Source organism: Barbus barbus (genome assembly GCF_936440315.1).
Source record: "Barbus barbus genome assembly, chromosome: 5".
NCBI lineage: Eukaryota > Metazoa > Chordata > Actinopteri > Cypriniformes > Cyprinidae > Barbus > Barbus barbus.
The window spans coordinates 14329512-14346465 of record NC_136733.1 but is presented as its reverse complement, the minus strand read 5'-3'; the positions used below and the strand labels follow the sequence as shown (position 1 = coordinate 14346465).

The 16954-nt window shown below is 36.4% G+C and overlaps 2 protein-coding genes across 4 annotated transcripts; one reads left to right on the top strand and one right to left on the bottom strand.

The window, feature by feature from the left end:
* The first annotated feature begins 6307 nt into the window (after positions 1-6307).
* Positions 6308-10354, top strand: rnf224 (ring finger protein 224). The gene is made up of 3 exons (XM_079416108.1): positions 6308-6619; positions 7351-7561; positions 9150-10354. The coding sequence occupies exons 1-3, from the start codon at positions 6540-6542 to the stop codon at positions 9429-9431; spliced, it is 573 nt and encodes a 190-aa protein (XP_079272234.1). The 5' UTR covers positions 6308-6539; the 3' UTR covers positions 9432-10354.
* Positions 9510-16166, bottom strand: prpf4 (pre-mRNA splicing tri-snRNP complex factor PRPF4). 3 transcript variants are annotated; one of them, XM_079416105.1, is made up of 14 exons: positions 16038-16166; positions 15424-15594; positions 14077-14263; positions 13301-13388; positions 13137-13216; positions 12931-13024; positions 12743-12837; positions 11766-11824; positions 11553-11676; positions 11380-11469; positions 11117-11239; positions 10603-10710; positions 10382-10500; positions 9510-10050 (listed from the first exon to the last, which is right to left on the bottom strand). In XM_079416105.1, exons 2-14 carry the CDS (start codon positions 15584-15586, stop codon positions 9857-9859), a joined length of 1524 nt encoding a protein of 507 aa, XP_079272231.1. In that variant the 5' UTR covers positions 15587-15594; positions 16038-16166; the 3' UTR covers positions 9510-9856. The 3 variants fall into 3 exon arrangements, with proteins under 3 accessions (XP_079272231.1, XP_079272232.1, XP_079272233.1); XM_079416106.1 differs by having other exon boundaries at positions 15424-15600; positions 16038-16152; XM_079416107.1 differs by having other exon boundaries at positions 15424-15743; positions 16038-16147.
* Between the last annotated feature and the right edge of the window lie 788 nt (positions 16167-16954).

Genomic DNA, 16954 nt, shown 5'->3' with positions numbered 1-16954 from the left:
AGAAAACAACTTCATCCTTACTGAAATTAGTCAAATAATTTCTCACACTCACAAAAACGAGTTCCTCCTCGCATGGTAGCTTACGTAATTTTGTTTACGTAATTTTTAAAGTTTCCCAAGTTATGACTCTGCAGTGACTTGCTAAATGCAGTTCTCAGAACATTTTTATCCTGTAGTTATTAAACATTATCCATTATAATCAAATGACACACCCAGCTGGTAGAGGCAGGTCTCTCAAGTTCATAAGAGAATCATATTATATACCCACAGCACTACAGGTTAGACTCGCTGGGGGTCACTGAGTCACCACAGTATCCAGCTATATTAGGAGGCAGATCACGTGAGCTCCATTGTCTTCACTGCTGTTGGTACTAGTTGTTGCATAAAGCATTGCATTATTTGCATAAAATTGAACTTCGCTCAACTCATTTTTCCCAAATGGCACATTTGTTGTGGATTTTTGGCTTTGTGGTCCTTGCTTGTGCGTGTCTGTGAAGCCCACGGGACAGTAGGGTGTCCGATTTGTCATTGTATGATTTAGAAACTCACAAGTCCCTCTGCTAAGCACTCATGATGTAAGCTCCATATGATGTTTTGTGATTTTTAGACCTGTAACAGTCATTAATAAAAACTTGTAAAAAATAAATTGCAAATGTGGTTCAAATAAATGTACTTTTTCTAGATATGCCAAGTTCTAAAAAAAAAAAAAAAAAAAAAGAGTAGACTGTAACTGTGAGCATATTTTTAAGTATTTTTTTTTTTAAATGCCTTTGAATATTGTTGTGTAGAGTATGGGGTGATGTCAAAATGGTTGAGAACCATTTGTCTGTGTAATATTACATCACCAAAGTGTGAACTTGGAGGACTGCAAGGGTTGAAAGCAGCATTTGGCCAAAAGGGTTAAAGGTATAGTTAACCCCAAAATTTTAATTCTGTCATTAATTACTCACCGTCATGTTGTTCCAAACCAGAAAGACCTCGTTCATTTTCGAAACACGAATTAAGATATTTTTGATGAAATCCAAGAGCTTTCTGGCCCTACAGTAGACAGCAATGCAACTACCACGTTCAAGGCCCAGAAATGTAGTAAGGACATTGTTAAAATAGTCCATGCGACATCAGTGTTCAACCTTAATTTTATGAAGCTACCAGAATATTTTTTGTGTGCAAAGAAAACAAAAATAACTTTAGTCAAGGATTTCTTGTGCTGATGCAGGAGCCGGCGTTCTGACGTAGAACTTGGATGCTCTGCAGTTTGTTTGAAAGCAGAGGAATGCACAGTTTTGCACACGCATGTGTCATGGTACTGTTGTGAACGCGAGTCAAAGTCTGACACGGAAGAGAAGAAATTGTTGAATAAAGTCGTTATTTTTGTTTTCTTTGTGCACAAGAAGTATTCTTGTTGCTTCATAAAATTAAAGTTGAACCACTGATGTCACATGGACTATTTTAACGGTGACTTTACTGCCTTTCTGGGCCTGGAACGTGGTAATTCTGTTGCTGTCTATATGCAGGGTCAGAATCAGAAAGCTCTTGGATTTCATCAAAAAATCGTAATTTGTGTTCCGAAGATGAATGAAGGTCTTACAGGTTTGGAACAACATGAGGGTGAGTAATTAATGACAGAATTTGAATGACAGAAATGCAACACTTGCGACTTGCCACTTGCATGTACACATTTGGCCAGTTCTTTCGACTGAAATGAACTCTGGTGCACAGGAGCTACAGTATGCTGCCAATTACAGTTCCGTCCAGGGCGTCAGAAGCTCTATCTTGCAGCAGATTTGTGTGTACAAAAACAGAAGAATTCTTAGAACTGTTTTCCTTTGCACATTTTCTAAGCTCTTTGTGAGGTAGCCGGTAAAAATACCACCATATGTACAAGCATTTAATGAGCATTTAGCCCAGCACACAGCAGTTTGGATGTTTGGTAAGTTCACAAAATACACATCATTAAAGCTGTCCAGTCAGGTTATGAACGTATCCTTATGTCTTTTGTTCTGTATCTTTAGGTTTGGTGTTAAAAACGACAGTGTGGACGCTGAGTGAACCAAGGACTAAATGTATCGTTTTCTTCTTGAATCCAGACCAAAACGACCAAAGAACTGAACTACAAGTGTAACCACTCTTACACACCAATTCAACTTTTTTCTCTTTCAACAATGCAGGTTTGCAAAATACAGCAAATTGCAGTCAATGTGAACACACCACTTTAGTCTTGTGTATTTATCCACAGGAAAATAGCTTTATGAACTCTATTAAAATGTTTAAGAAACATTGTAAATATTTAGTGTAGCCAAAGGCTTCTGAGGACTGTGGCGATGTTAGCACACTGGATTCAGTTTCAGAGTGCTTCTAATTACTTTGTCTCGTCGTCCTTTGTCTCATCATATTTAGGGTAGATGGTTAAGGCGGAGTCTAAAACAGTAGTACCACCACAAGTCAAAATAAACTAAAGAGATATTGTTTTAAAAAGAAGGTCCTCATCTTTTTCTGTGTTTACAATATCATGGGATTTACATATGTCATCATTTCTTACCACAACACAACCCTACATGCGAGATAAGGATCAAGAGTGCATGGGAAAGTTGAGATCTCTGTGGTGTCCACCAAGGTGAGTTCCCATGCAAAGACAAACTACACAAAACAAACAGATACATGTGCACACTAAACAGAGGATCGAAAGGACCAATGACGTCTGATCGCCCTCATTGTGCCAGCAGAAGTACATTGTGAACTTGGATTTCTTCATCCACACTGCCAGCATGTGAAATCAGACACGTACAAATATGCTGCAGCAATCGAAACTGCTATTCTGAAGAAAATATTCCATTCTGTCCTTCTCTTATATCACTGCTTAATAATATAGCTTCACCATTTAGAGATGGCAAAGCAAAATAAAATTCTTATAGATGTTTAGTGAGTTACAGTTGACAGCTATGAAGCTCCAGTGTACCTAATGCAATAAGATTTGCTCTGTGCTGTCATCTGCTGGTGTAAAGTATAGGATACATCACTGTAAGAAAGGGGTTTTCAACCCGTTTGACTCTTAAGGTATTTAAACATTTTTGAGATTGGAATAACTTGTGAAATATATATTCACGGTAAGATTTGATTCATTTAAATGACTCTAGTTCTTGAGGTTTCTTTTAAAAACAGGATACCTCATATATCCAAGTTTTTAAGACCAAAGGAACTCAATTTGACTTGACTTGCAAGGTCGACTTGATTGCACAGATACTATTTGAACTGAACTGAGCTGGACGAAAATATCCCTGAATCAATGTTGAAATGACTAACTGGAAAATTGAGTGTTTAGCCGACTATTGTCCTCTTGCACTATCAACACTGTTTTCCTGCTGTAAAGCTGCTTTACTTAAATATCTTATTTAGTTTAAGATATTGTAAGATCCTGATTGGTCAATACAGCATTCCAATATTGATAAAACACACAAGAGTAACGGCCTGAAGTTACGCAACCATTCATTAGCTACTGTATATCACTGTACAGCAGTGATGTCAGACATAGATCTTCTAACTTAATTACATTTAACATTATTATTATTATTATTATTATTAAATTTTTTATGTAGTAAACAATTTTAAAATGCAATAGCCTATTGTTTAAAGTCGTGATTCATGATTATACTTACAATATTACAAACTCTTGTATTAATTAAAAAGTTCACCCAAAAATTGATATTCTGTCATTATTTACCCATGTGTCTGTGTGTGAAGCCAGAGGGCTTTAATGTTGTTTGTTTCCCAGCATTCTTAAAAATACATTTTTATATTTTTCACATTAGGAAGTCATACAGGACTGGACGACATGATGGTGAGAAAATTATGACAATTTTTATTTTACTAAATCTATCTACTTATTTTATTTGTATTTATTAAAAAAACAAAACCTCTTAAAACTAGCCTTCTCAATTCTTTTTATTTGTTTTCTTTTTATTTATTTTTTTAAATGGCCCCTCTAACACAAGCATTTTCTATTATATTTCTATTCTATCTATTCGTTTTCTTTCTATTTATTTATTTCAAAATTAATAATACCTTTCTATGTGTGTACTGTGTTAGACTAAGCAAGACTTGTCACAGCACTATTGCTCTCTTGTTGGTTTTGATTGCTTCCATTGTCCTCATTTGTAAGTCACTTTGAATAAAAGCGTCTGCTAAATAACTAAATGTAAAGGTAGATGTAAATATTTTGGGGTCAACTAGCCCTTGGCCCAAAGTCAGTAATGGTGCTTTCATACCTATTGTTTTGTTTTGTAGTTTAGTACAGCTTGAATTATTGTGGTTAAGCGAATGAGTCAGGGTTTAGATAGTTAGCTTGGTTAACCCCTGCTGGTATGCCATAACCATACCATTCTGTTGTATGGTTCTGTCGCAATTTAAAGAAATTCAAGAACAGATGAGAAACAAAATAGTTGACATATCAGTCTGGAAAGGGTTATAAAGCCATTTCTAAGGCTTTGGGACTCCAGCGAACCACGGTCAGAGCCATTATTTTGGAACAGTGGTGAAACTTCCCAGGAGTGGCTGGCCTACCAAAATTACTCCAAGAGCGCAACGGCGACTCATCCAGGAGGTCATAAAAGAACCCAGAACAACATATGAAGAGCTGCAGGCCTCACTTGCCTCAATTAAGGTCAGTGTTCATGATTCAATAATAAGAAAGAGACTGGGCAAAAACGCCAGGGGAAAAGCCACTGTTGAGCAAAAAAGAACACAAAGGCTCGTCTCGCATTTGCCAAAAAATATCTTGATTATCTCCAAGACCTTTGGGCAAATATTCTGTGGACTGATGCGACAAAAGTTGAACTTTTTGGAAGGTGTGTGTCTCATTACATCTGGCGTAAAACCAACACAGCATTTCATAAAAAGAACATCATACCAACAGTCAAACATGGTGGTGGTAGTGTGATGGTCTGGAGCTGCTTTGCAGCTTCAGGACCTGGACAACTTGCCATAATTGATGGAACTCTATCAGAAAATCCTGAAGGAGAATGTCTGGCCATCAGTTTGTGATCTCAAGCTCAAGCACACTTGGGTTATGCAGCAGGACAATGATCCCACACACTAGCAAGTCTACCTCCGAATGGCTCAAGAAACATAAAATGAAGGTTTTGGAGTGGCCGAGTCAAAATCCGGACTTAAATCCAATTGAAGATGCTGTGGCATGACCCTATACAGTCCTTTCATGCTGCAAAGGGTGGCCCAACCAGTTATTAGATTTAGGGAGCAATTACTTTTTCACATACGGCCAGGAAGGTTTGGACAGCTTTTTTCCCTTAATAAAAGAAATCATCATTTCAAAACTGCATTTTGTATTTACTCGGGTTATCTTTGTGTAATATTAAAATTAGTTTGATGATCTGAATCTTTTAAGTGTGACAAATATGCAAAAAATAAAAAAGACAGGAAGGGGGCAAAAACCTTTTGCAAAAAATAACAGTGATGCATGCTTTCTGGATTCTCTGATTTAATGTCATTTTTTCCCAGTCTGCTGCCTTTGACGTCACTAGACTCAGGACTGTGTGTTCTTGTCATTTCTCAGCTGTGTTAATGTGTAATTTTCTTGATGATCCGAAGTAATTCATCGCATCTCAGATAATCAGCTAAAACCGCCCTAAAGTCCCCCAACATCTAGAGAAACAAGTCACCAGATCTCAGTTACCTTCATTAAATCTAATGTAACTCTAATTTAACTGCACCCCCTTCCACTTCACTTTCTCCTGGTCAATAATAATAGTTATCTGCCAATACAAACATCCCATGTAGCTGCACTATATGGGGGTTGTGAAGGCCTCAGAACTAATTTGGCAGGGAAACCTTGATGACAGACTGTCTGTGGGTGACTAGGCTTGAATTTCAGGCCTGTTTTGTGACTGTAAAGCGATACGCCCTCCTCCCATTCTACTTTCTTGCACCCTAAACATGTCTGATGTCTTTAATTTCATGTTTTTCCACAAAACTAAACCCAAATATTCTCATAAGCCATTGTGTCTGTGGCCCTTTCCTTCGCTCTTGGACTTTCTTAGAACTTTTCCCTTAATGTATGCAATTAAATCATTACTAAATAAGCGAAAATAACAGAGCAGCTAATACCAATATTTTTGAAGATGCATAAATGTGCAACTCTGGACTTATTATTAAAACACCTGCTTAACAACATGCATCTCTCCTCCCACAATGGGTTTTCTTTTTTCAAAAGGGTGGACGTGCAATTGTGTGTGTGTAACGGCATAGGTTCACAGTGACAGGCGGTACTTAAATATTAAAGGCTCTGGGGAAGCACACCATTGTTTGTCCTCCATTTCAGAAAAACAGTTGTGGTTGGTTGAGAGAGAGAGCAAACGGCAACAAAGACGGAGCCCGTGCTGCTAAGAACTGCAAGGACAACTTCAGGGAAGGCAACAGAGGGTGCACTCAAGTGTTAAACTATCTGACAAAGGATGTGAAGCATGGAGAAACCAAGACAGACTGGGCTGTAAAATGTTGACAGAAGTTGGACTTTTGGTACATTAAACATGGATGGAACGGCAAGCGGAACGGCAGAACCTCAAGAGACCGACGGCACACAGAATAGACACAAAGATGAAGTGGACAGGTAGACCCTCTGCATGGAAAATTCATTTTTTGAAGTTAAAGGAAATTGCTTATGTGATATTAAAATAAGACGTATTTGAATTTATGCTTATTTCAAATGCAATTTTAATATAATTAAATTATATTTGCAATTATGAATTCTATTCAATAAACTTTGGTTACTGCTCTCAGTATAAAGAATGAAATTTGACAAATCATGCAAATAAAACTTTTGTCATCAAATATTTCACATAAGTTGATTGAGCACATTGTATGTTTATGGTTATGTTTTGTGTTTGTTTGTAATAAAAAACCACTGTTGAAGGTTAAGAACCCACAGAGTACAGATCTTTTACTATTACATCTTGTGTATACAAATTTCATTGCCGCCGGCCACTAATAGCTAACAGATACAAGCGGCTCGGCTTACACACTTTTTTTAACGGCTGACCTTGTGTATCTGGAGGAGTAAAATATTGTGGGGAAAATGTAAATGATTAGTTTTTGGTTTTATGGCGTTTTTGCAATTTTAACCAGCTGGTTTCAAAGTCATTTTAGTGGTTGTTTGCAGTTGCTTTGATATTTTCAGGAACATTAAGTTTAAATACATTCAAATACTTTTATTGCTGGCTCTGTACTGGAAATTTTAGGCCAGTTATGTTGGCCACAAATAACCAACCATTAGAAAGTCAGCACTGAACATCTCAGGCAAACACACGGAGATGTTTGTATCATATTGAGCTCATTCCGTAGGGTCTTGGATGAGGATGGGCCTGTGTCTGTGGCTCCTGTGGAAGGGGACGTGGAGGCTGGAGCACAGAACTCCAGGGACAGCCGGAAACTGGACTGCATCATCTGCTACAGTGTGTATAATCTGGGAGAGAGACTCCCCCGCAAACTCTACTGTGGTCACACATTCTGCCAGGCCTGTCTGAAGCGGCTGGACACCCTCATCAATGAGCAGGTGGGATTCACGCTACCATCACAAATACCACTAATATCACTGTTTTTGTTTGACCTGTTTATTTCAAAGTGAAAATACAGCAATGTGTACTCAGCTTTTGGTTTGCATGTGGAAATTGCTAATAATATAGCTTTAACAAATTGTAGTCATGCAGATATATCACTGCAATGTAAAAAAAACAAAAAAAAACATCCACTTATTTTAACTTAAAAAGTTCAATTGCTGCCTGACTTCCTGAAGAGATTTTTACTTTCAGATATCGCTTCCACATTTTTAAAATTGTTTCCCAAATGTTAAATTGTTCAAACATCAGCACCTTTTCATTCTATATAGAATGAAAAGGTGAATATAATAATGAGCAATTATATAACTTATGAATATAATAATGAGCAATTATATTAACAACAAATACTAGATTTAGTTAACATCACAACAGTGTCTGCACACAAATTAACAGAAATCCTAGCCTCTTTTTGTTACGATTGTTACAAAAAATATATATTTTTTATGACATTACCTAAATAAATTACTCTTAGTAATTTATATTGTTAAATTGTTCTCAGATCATATTTGCAAAAAGCTGTCATCTTCCATAATAACTTTTACTTTCTAACACAGCTCTTTAAGATGTAGGCTATTTTGTTTAGAGAAGGGAACGCGGAAAATATTGCTGCCAGACTTGCTTTGTTCAGGGGCATTGACTTTTTGTCATCAACCAATGGAATGAGATTGGGAGCGGGACTATGTCTGAATCAATGCAGATGCTTAATAAACATGTTTGAAACATCACTATTTTTGCAGAAAAAAAGAGGGTTTGTTTCTTTATCATTCACCTGATCTGATATATATTTAACATTTTCTTCCTATGAACATTAAAATGTTTTTATGGCTTCTGACAGAATTTTCTGATTTATGGAGTGATAAAGAATTGTAAACCTGGCTGTATCCAATTTTCAGATTTCTGTTCTGGAAAAATGCAAATAACTTAATTAGGCAATGCCTCATTTGCATATTTCAACATTACATCATTAGACTTTTAATACTAAACTGACTTACATGACATCATCAGTCATCTGGGGAAGCTATTCATTTTACCCATTTCACCTGTAGTGTGACTTGAATTATTAGATATTTAATGAATTGATTAATCAAGCGAAGTCTTGGGTTAAAACTCAAACAAAATTAAGCTCGTTTTATAACAATGAACTTTGCACTATTATTGAACTAAAGTGAATCAACACGGCGATGACATGAGCTGAATAATGATCTTATGTAGAGCTGCTGTATAATTAAACTAATTGATTCATTGCAATAAAACTGTTGTTGCTAAACTAAATTAAGCTGAAAATGACAATATTATCTTTTCAGAACGGCTATAAATCTAAAATTAAATTGTAGTGGTTTCAAAACTGAATAACTTTGCAACGTCATTTTCTTGTTTATTACTGTGAAGTTGTTTTGAATGTGTATTATATAAAGCTATATATAAACATGTGATTTGAATTTTTAATTGACGGTTAATACACTGTATAGCACACCACAGCTGAGCAGTGTCAGATGTTTGTAACTGATGTGCTCTTTCCCTTAGATGTGGATCCCCTGTCCACAGTGCCGGCAGAACACTCCTCTACCTCGCGGGGGCGCCACTGGTCTAGACCTAGACCTGGCAGCTTTTCTGGGTGTTAAAGCTGAAGTGGAAAACCAGCGAACCTACAGCCAGAAAGCACCGCTGGAGACCAAGCCCTCCTTTATAAAGCAGCCAATCACAGATCAACCACCCTCAGTATGGGCAAATGTGGCAGTGGCAGAGCATCGCTTCCACAGAAGCCCTTGTTGCAAGCACTGCCTGCTCTGCTGCTGGTGGTGCTAGTTTCACATACATTACGGACAAAAACATTGTACAGTGGAAATCCCACTGTCTGGAAGCCACAGATTCCTTTACAGAATTGCCTGGGACAATAAAATAAATTTTATTTGGATACCCAGTGGATGAGTAACATGTCAAATTCTGCAAACCTCAGTGATTAAAATGGAATAGGATACATGGACATGAGAGACAATTCAAGAATGAACAGATTGGATTTCAGATCTTAGACAATCCATTAGAATAAGAGTTGCTTGTTACAACTCAAACCGTAGGGAACATTTGATTGTATTTCTGTTTTAATTGAACCAAACTGTCAATCAGTTTCTAATTTAAAGATCTCCTTTATCGTTTTCCAGCTCTTTAAAACTAAATTTAAAAAAAATATAAGACAGTAGGACAAAAATTAAAATGCATCAAGATGAACAATCTCATTCCGCCATCCAGAGTTTGAAGGTTCGGTCATAAGAGCAGGTGGCAATGAGCTGTCCGTCAGGTGAAAGGTCAAGCCCCATGACCTTCCCTTCATGACCCGCCAGAGTCTTCAGAGGTGACCAGCCAGGATGAGTCCACACTTTGGCTGTGTTGTCATATGCACCAGTCAGCAAAAAATGCCCATCGTTAGCTAAAAAGAAAAGATTCTGTTAATATTGACACCGCAAAACTGTTACACAAATTTGCAATTTCAGTTGAGGCAAATGACTCATTCACTTTGACAGTCAGTAGACCTATGGACCTACGAAAATCCTATACAATATTTGTTGACCCAAAACCCATGTGACTTTCTTTTGTGGAACACACATATTTTGCTGAATGTCCACAGTGCTTTTTTATTTTGGTAACTTACTGAGGTTACTGAGAAGAGGGTTGAGTAAAGGATGAGTATTTTTATGTTTGAATGAATAAATCTCTCAATGACTGATAATGTCCTCTTGACTTGATTCTTGACTACTTACGTTGGAACTTGACTGAAGACACAAGGTTCTCATGGGCAGGAATTGTGTACATACACCGTCTATGACGAAGGTCCCACACTTTACAGGTGTTATCTCCACTTCCTGTTGCAACGTGAAAGCTGTACAAGGAAGATTTCGGGGTTACTTATGCAATAAAGCTCAAATAGCAGTAAATAGCCTTACTAAATTTTAAATATTAATATGCCCTTTCTTTTACTCACCCGTTTGGCGAGAAATTGATGCTATAAATCTCTTTGTGGTGGCCTTCCAGGAACATGATACAACGACCAGTCCGCAGGTCCCAAACACGAGCAAATGCATCCAAACCACTGTATGAATAACATTAACACAACAACTGAAAGATTAATAAGCCAAATATAAATCATTTTAAACAACCAATCAAAAACATAATATAATTCAAATATAATTATATAAACAAATTATAATTCAACCAATCAAAAGCAGACTAAATGAACAATCACAAAATAAAGTGGAAGACTAAGTAGTTCTTTGGTAATGCGAATATTGCCGGACCAATGCTGCAATCAGAGGAATCAGGGTTAAGATTAGGAACCATGTATGATGAATTAAAGATAATTTTTTATTTGGCTGGTCTTACACTAAACATACTTTAGTGTAAGAAAATAAGCATCAAAGTAACTACATAGACTTGTGTTGTGCTTGTTCCTTTACAAAAACAGTGGAGTGCCTCTGGGTTCAGTGCAAGGCCCTTACCCAGTTCCAGCCAGAGAGCCATCTGGGTGGAAGTGCAGGTCATGGACACCTTTACTATGACCCTCCTGATGCAGAATTTCTTCTTGGGCTTCAAGATCCCAAAGTCGCCATGAGTTATCATAGCTAAAGAGCAAAATAAACACAAAACATGACAATTCTGTTAAATATGACAAAAGTTTTATCCCAACATCAATATTTATATCATTGTTTTGCGTTTACCTCTAAAAAAATACATAAAACAGGAAAAAAAAAAACATTCATACCAAGTTGTTCCCAGAAACCGCCCAGAGGGATGCCAGGCCACCCGAGCCACCCTCATAGAGTGACCCTCAATGTCTGCTACAGGCTCATCACTACAAATAAGAACAGGTCAATGTTACAATGTTTTACTTCAGAAATTGAGACAGAAATTTGAATGAATACCAATAATATACACCTGTCTAAACTCCACAGCTTAACAGATCCATCTGCAGCACAGGATGCCATATTGACATCCGACTCCTCGAGTGTGAGTGTGGCTTGAGGGTGAAAGCTAATCGCTCCCACGTTGGTATTGTGACCTGAGAAAGAAGAGTTCACCTTCAATGAAAAGGAACGAAAAAAAAACCCACTTCAAAGATAAAAATGACAGAACATTTGTTATATTTACCTCTTAATGTGCGTATAAGTGTACAATCTGGGACTTTCCACAATTTACACAAGCCACTCCTACAACAAAGTAGTAGTAGTAAGTAATTATTTTAGGCTATCTGCATGGAAAAAAACTGAGCTGGATTAATACAAGAGTTACATAAACGCAAAATAAAAGCCAAGCAAACAAAAATACAGCAGTTAAAATTATACAAGATTTTTAAAAATTAAAACATGAAAATAAAAATCTTTTTCTGATACAATCTTAATCTTAAATCCCCGAGTCAGCGCTCCTACAATATTTTATACATGTTTTTATACCAAATATAACAAGCCTTTTAAAACATGCTGCTTAAGCCATGCTCAAACATTTTTTAAAATATTATTTAGAAATTATTTGTGTGTCCAAACATTCTTTTTGTAAATAATTGATTAATCCAGAGAATGTTTTGTTCGAACAAGTCCTACAACAGACATTATGGCCAACAACCAGCCTGCAAATAATAATAATAAAAATAAAAAAAAACTGTTAAGGAAGATCACTTCTATTTTACAGGCAAAATGGTCACTCCAATTATTTATTATTATTAGTTAATGTAAGTTTCCTGATTTGCATAAACTACTCCAAGCACTACTTTTGAAAGCATCCTCACTTTGCAGGAAGTGCCTAGGTAAAGGTAGATAGTTCTAAGCATCTTGGAGAAGTAGCCACAGTTCTTCTATGTATTTCGGAGTAGCCTCTGTATCGTCATGTAATTTAATTAAGGCTGTCTCAATGATAGCATGCTCATATGTGTGTGGGCCATACCTTCTGTTGTTGAGTCCTTGTTCATACAGAAATCTCATTGATTGTTACAATACTTGTGAAAGCTATGTTTGGAAATCTAAAATGGATGATTCCCACTGGCATACAAAGCATATATAAATAATCTTCTTAAAACAAATGTTTTTGTGAATGTCGTATATAAAATAAATAACAATTAAAGTAAAACATACCATGATGCGGTCACAAGCAGCTTAGAGTTGGGGCTAAACTGGCAGTGAGATATTGGACGGTCATCACCAATTTGGCTGCAGAAGTTATTCACATTCTAAATAAAACAATAATAATTACATACATTATTAAAAGGGAAAAAAAATTACAACATCATAAGCCCGTGTCTTTTTCCACTTTCTTGGCATACCCGTAGGGTCTTGTGAAGCTCTTGCTGTTTAACTGTTCTTGTAGATTCTGGAATCTCTTTTTGTGCCCTTGCAGCATCTAACCTTTCCACTGCTCTGGAGAACCAAACAAAAATACAAGACTAGCTTTTAAAACATACAATATATATTTAGCTGCATTTTATATTTAGATTGTTAGATGCAGAAAAGTTATCTGTTCTCGGTTTACCTGGGTAGTGAATATTTGGCTAACCAAATACGCGCCTCTTTTAGAGATGAAGGTCCTTCATGGTACCATGTCTGCTGATACTGCACAGAACACATGCACAGGCAATCACCTTCAATTAGTCATTCAAATCCAAGATAGTCTACTACAACTACAGGTGTTCTTACCTCATCTTGGGTCCGTTTTGCTTTTTCATCCTCTTTCTTTGATTTCTTCAAGGCATCAGGACCAACTACTGAAAGAATGTTCCTCAATCTGAGAGGAAAAAAAACAATCAGAAACCACTAAAACTGGAAATAGATTTTTTTCAGTTTTAGTCTGTCATTTGAGATATGGTGTTTATGTAATGTCAAACACATTGTGCAGAACACCACCACCTTTCAATGGTTTGGTACTTTTTTTTAAATGAATACTTTTGAGCAAGGATGAATTAAGTTGATCAAAACTGAATAATATTTATATACATTTATATTGTTGCAAAAAATATATCAAGGTTTATACAAAAATATTAAACCGCACAGTTGTTTTCATGTGTGATGATAAAGTTTGAGCAGTAAGTCAGTATATTAGAATGATTTCTGAAGGATCGTGTGACATTTGGAGTAATGGCTGTGAAAATTCAGCTTTATCACCACAGGAATAGGTCACATTACAAAATATAAAACATTTAAATTAAACTTTAACAAAATTTTACAGTATTACTGTTTTACTTAACTTTTGCAGGATCAAATAAATGTAGACCAATTCAGCTTCAAACATAAATACCATGTTCAAAAACAGTAATTTCTCCAAAAGTGAAAATCCCCCATTATATATTTCTATATTTATTTTGTTTGTCGGTCAGATGGTATAATGTCTGGTTTTCACATCTAAGCGGGCAATTCTTGCCCAGAATATGCTGCAAAGCTTACCAATAGTCATAAAAATCTGGCCGGCCACCCACCTCTCTCGTCTCTCTGCAGGCCCTTCCCCAAACAGCGTGATTGGCTCGCCAAGAGCTCGGAGGCAGGCCTTGACCTCTACATCATCAGTAGAGACTGTGATTTGTCTCGCTCTCTTTCTTCGCTCAAACTCTGCTAGCACGTCAGCCTGCCGCTCACTCACACGGTCCTCCATCTCCATAGACTCACCTGAGAGGGAAAAAAATTTAAATAATATTGCTAGAGCAAACAAACAATTTCCTTTCACAAAGTCACAGATTAACCCTGTAAAATCTGACAATTGAATAAAAAAAAAGAAAGAAAAAGTTTTGCATGAGTTTTATGTTTTGTATCCTGTTTGATATATCAGGCTTATATGGTCTGTATAATATAATACAATGAAAATATCCTAATGTCTGAGGAGGAAAAAACAACATCATGCAATTTGGTACAAAAGGTCACTCTATAACTCCCACTTATGTCTTAGTAAGATGATATGTACTTAGTATGATAAACTTAGTATGAAGTTTTATGGACTTAGTTTTGATCAAAGGTCTTTAGCTTTTATATAATTCAATGTAATTAAATAACTGAGAAATTAAGAAATAAATGTTCCCCAATGTATCATATCAAGAGTAAGATTTCTTCAAATATATTGTATACATTTTAATATATCTTTTCTAAAAAATAATAAATTTCTTCAGTCCAGCAAGTGTTCATCTTGAAGTATCACTAACATAAGTTACTTTAATTTATGAAAAAAGAAAAAAAGTGAAGTGACATACGGCCAAGTATGGTGACCCATACTCGGAATTTGTGTTCTGCAATTAACCCATCCAACGTGCACACACACACCGTGAACACACACACACACCGTGAACACACACCCGGAGCAGTGGGCAGCCATTTATGCTGCAGCGCCCTGGGAGCAGTTGGGGGTTCAGTGCCTTGCTTAAGGGCACCTCAGTCGTGGTATTGAGGGTGGAGAGAGCGCTGGACATTCACTCCCCCACCTACAATCCCTGCCGGCCCAAGACTCGAACCCGCAACCTTTGGATTACAAGTCCAACTCTCTAACCATTAGGCCACGACTTCCCACTAAAAGGGGAACATTTTTAAAAATTACTCTTAAAAGCCTTTTACTTGCTTGAAAGTGTAAACTAGACAACAGAAGGCATGTAGCAGATTCTTTGTAACAGTATTTTCAGCACAGCTTCAATCATGTTGTTAATTTAGAGGCTTTAGAAATTACAATGAAATATGCTACAGTAGGCTTAGGGTTAAAACACTTCGACAACGTTTCAAGAATTTGGTGGTTTGCAGTTTGGGTTGTGATAATAACATCTGCCATCTTGAAATATCAAACTTACCACTGGAGATATTAATATTCCCAGCCTCAATGCCAGCTTTAACAGCATCTTTGGCAGAGGAAGATCTTCCTTCACGGCTGAGACGCTCCTTCTCCTTTTCTTCAAGGCTTCCATAGAAGATCCTGGCCTTTTTCCCAACTGGAGCTTCATCTTCATCCGACATCTTTTCAACTATTTCTCCAAAAACAGGCATAACTTTAAATCACATTATCTTACTTACAAACAATATACGGACAGCTGTACATCGTACATTATTAACCAACTTAACTTTTACTTTGGTTGATGATATATAAAATAGTATCGCAATTAAAATGAGATTTCTGGAAGACACAAACGATAGGACATACTGGGCACCATTCAGTGCCTGATGGGTGAATAACTTGTGCTCCTAAACTAACAAAAGTGGTAGTACCGTGATATTCTATCAATTACATTGAAGAACCATGTAAATACCATTCTATATGAATACAACAATCATTCAGTATTATATTACTACCACATGATACATTACTACAGTAAGTTACTTTTGCAGGGTGTTCAGAAACTAATGTTACCTGAACCAAGAAAAGCTAATGAAATATAAATACAACCAGCTCAACTAACTCTTCGCTTACCCTTTATCCTTTAACAAACGCGCAAATAGCTTTCTTTGAAAAAAGCGTGTTTATATAAAACCTAAAGTGTATTATCTACACACGACCACACGACGCGGGCTATCCGGCGCACAATATGTCGTCATATCCGCCTTCTTCGGTTTTATGGCGGGTAGCACCAACATTAAGGTGCATTATCGCCACCTACTGTAACCAGAGTTTACCCATTCATATTGAGAAAGATAAAAAAAAAAAAATATATATATATATATATATATATATATATTTATTTATAAATTATTTAAATTAAACACCTCTAAATTCTCTTAATGAGCTCTGTTCTGTGCGCATGTTGAACTCTTGACCAAGAATAAACAGTGACATCCAGCGGTTGAATAACAGTGGAAATAAGCCTTTTCTTATTACTCTGACGTGTTCTAAACCTCATTGGGTCACCCATTGTCCACAACAATATTTAAACCTTGGCCCCATGATTTTTTTCCCCCAGTTGTTCATAATTTACTAATGATGGATTTTTTTACGATTTTAACAACTCACATGACTTTTCCAGGTCTAGATTTCACAGTTTCAGAATTAGCATACAGCATATAGCCAGGCTCAAACTAAATAATTATTAAAGACGTGAATTAAAATTAAAAAAGTCTTGATTTTTAGATGTTTTGGGTTATTTTAATGCGTGTTTTGGCTTATCATTTTAAGTCACATTGAGACCCCATGGTTGTAGGGGACTGCAGCGATTGCTTTAGTATTCTTTATATTATATTTTTGTATTATTTACTTATTTCTCAGGGTGGGTTTCATTAAAGTTTTTTTATTTTTATTTATTTTTTTATAATAATTCGACCAAAACTAATTACATTATAACGCAATTTAAATTCTCTGTATGTATGTGCTGTACATGTGGAAGAATTGACAAT

Coding starts and splice junctions, on each gene's coding strand:
- prpf4 (XM_079416107.1), bottom strand. CDS start 15,616: ATGCCTGTTTTTGGAGAAATAGTTGAAAAGATGTCGGATGAAGATGAA. Junction 13,217..13,300: donor CAAAACGGACCCAAGATGAG/GTAAGAACACCT, acceptor TGTTCTGTGCAG/TATCAGCAGACATGGTACCA. Junction 10,501..10,602: donor ATCAATTTCTCGCCAAACGG/GTGAGTAAAAGA, acceptor TTCCTTGTACAG/CTTTCACGTTGCAACAGGAA.
- rnf224 (XM_079416108.1), top strand. CDS start 6,540: ATGGATGGAACGGCAAGCGGAACGGCAGAACCTCAAGAGACCGACGGC. Junction 6,620..7,350: donor CACAAAGATGAAGTGGACAG/GTAGACCCTCTG, acceptor CTCATTCCGTAG/GGTCTTGGATGAGGATGGGC. Junction 7,562..9,149: donor ACACCCTCATCAATGAGCAG/GTGGGATTCACG, acceptor TCTTTCCCTTAG/ATGTGGATCCCCTGTCCACA.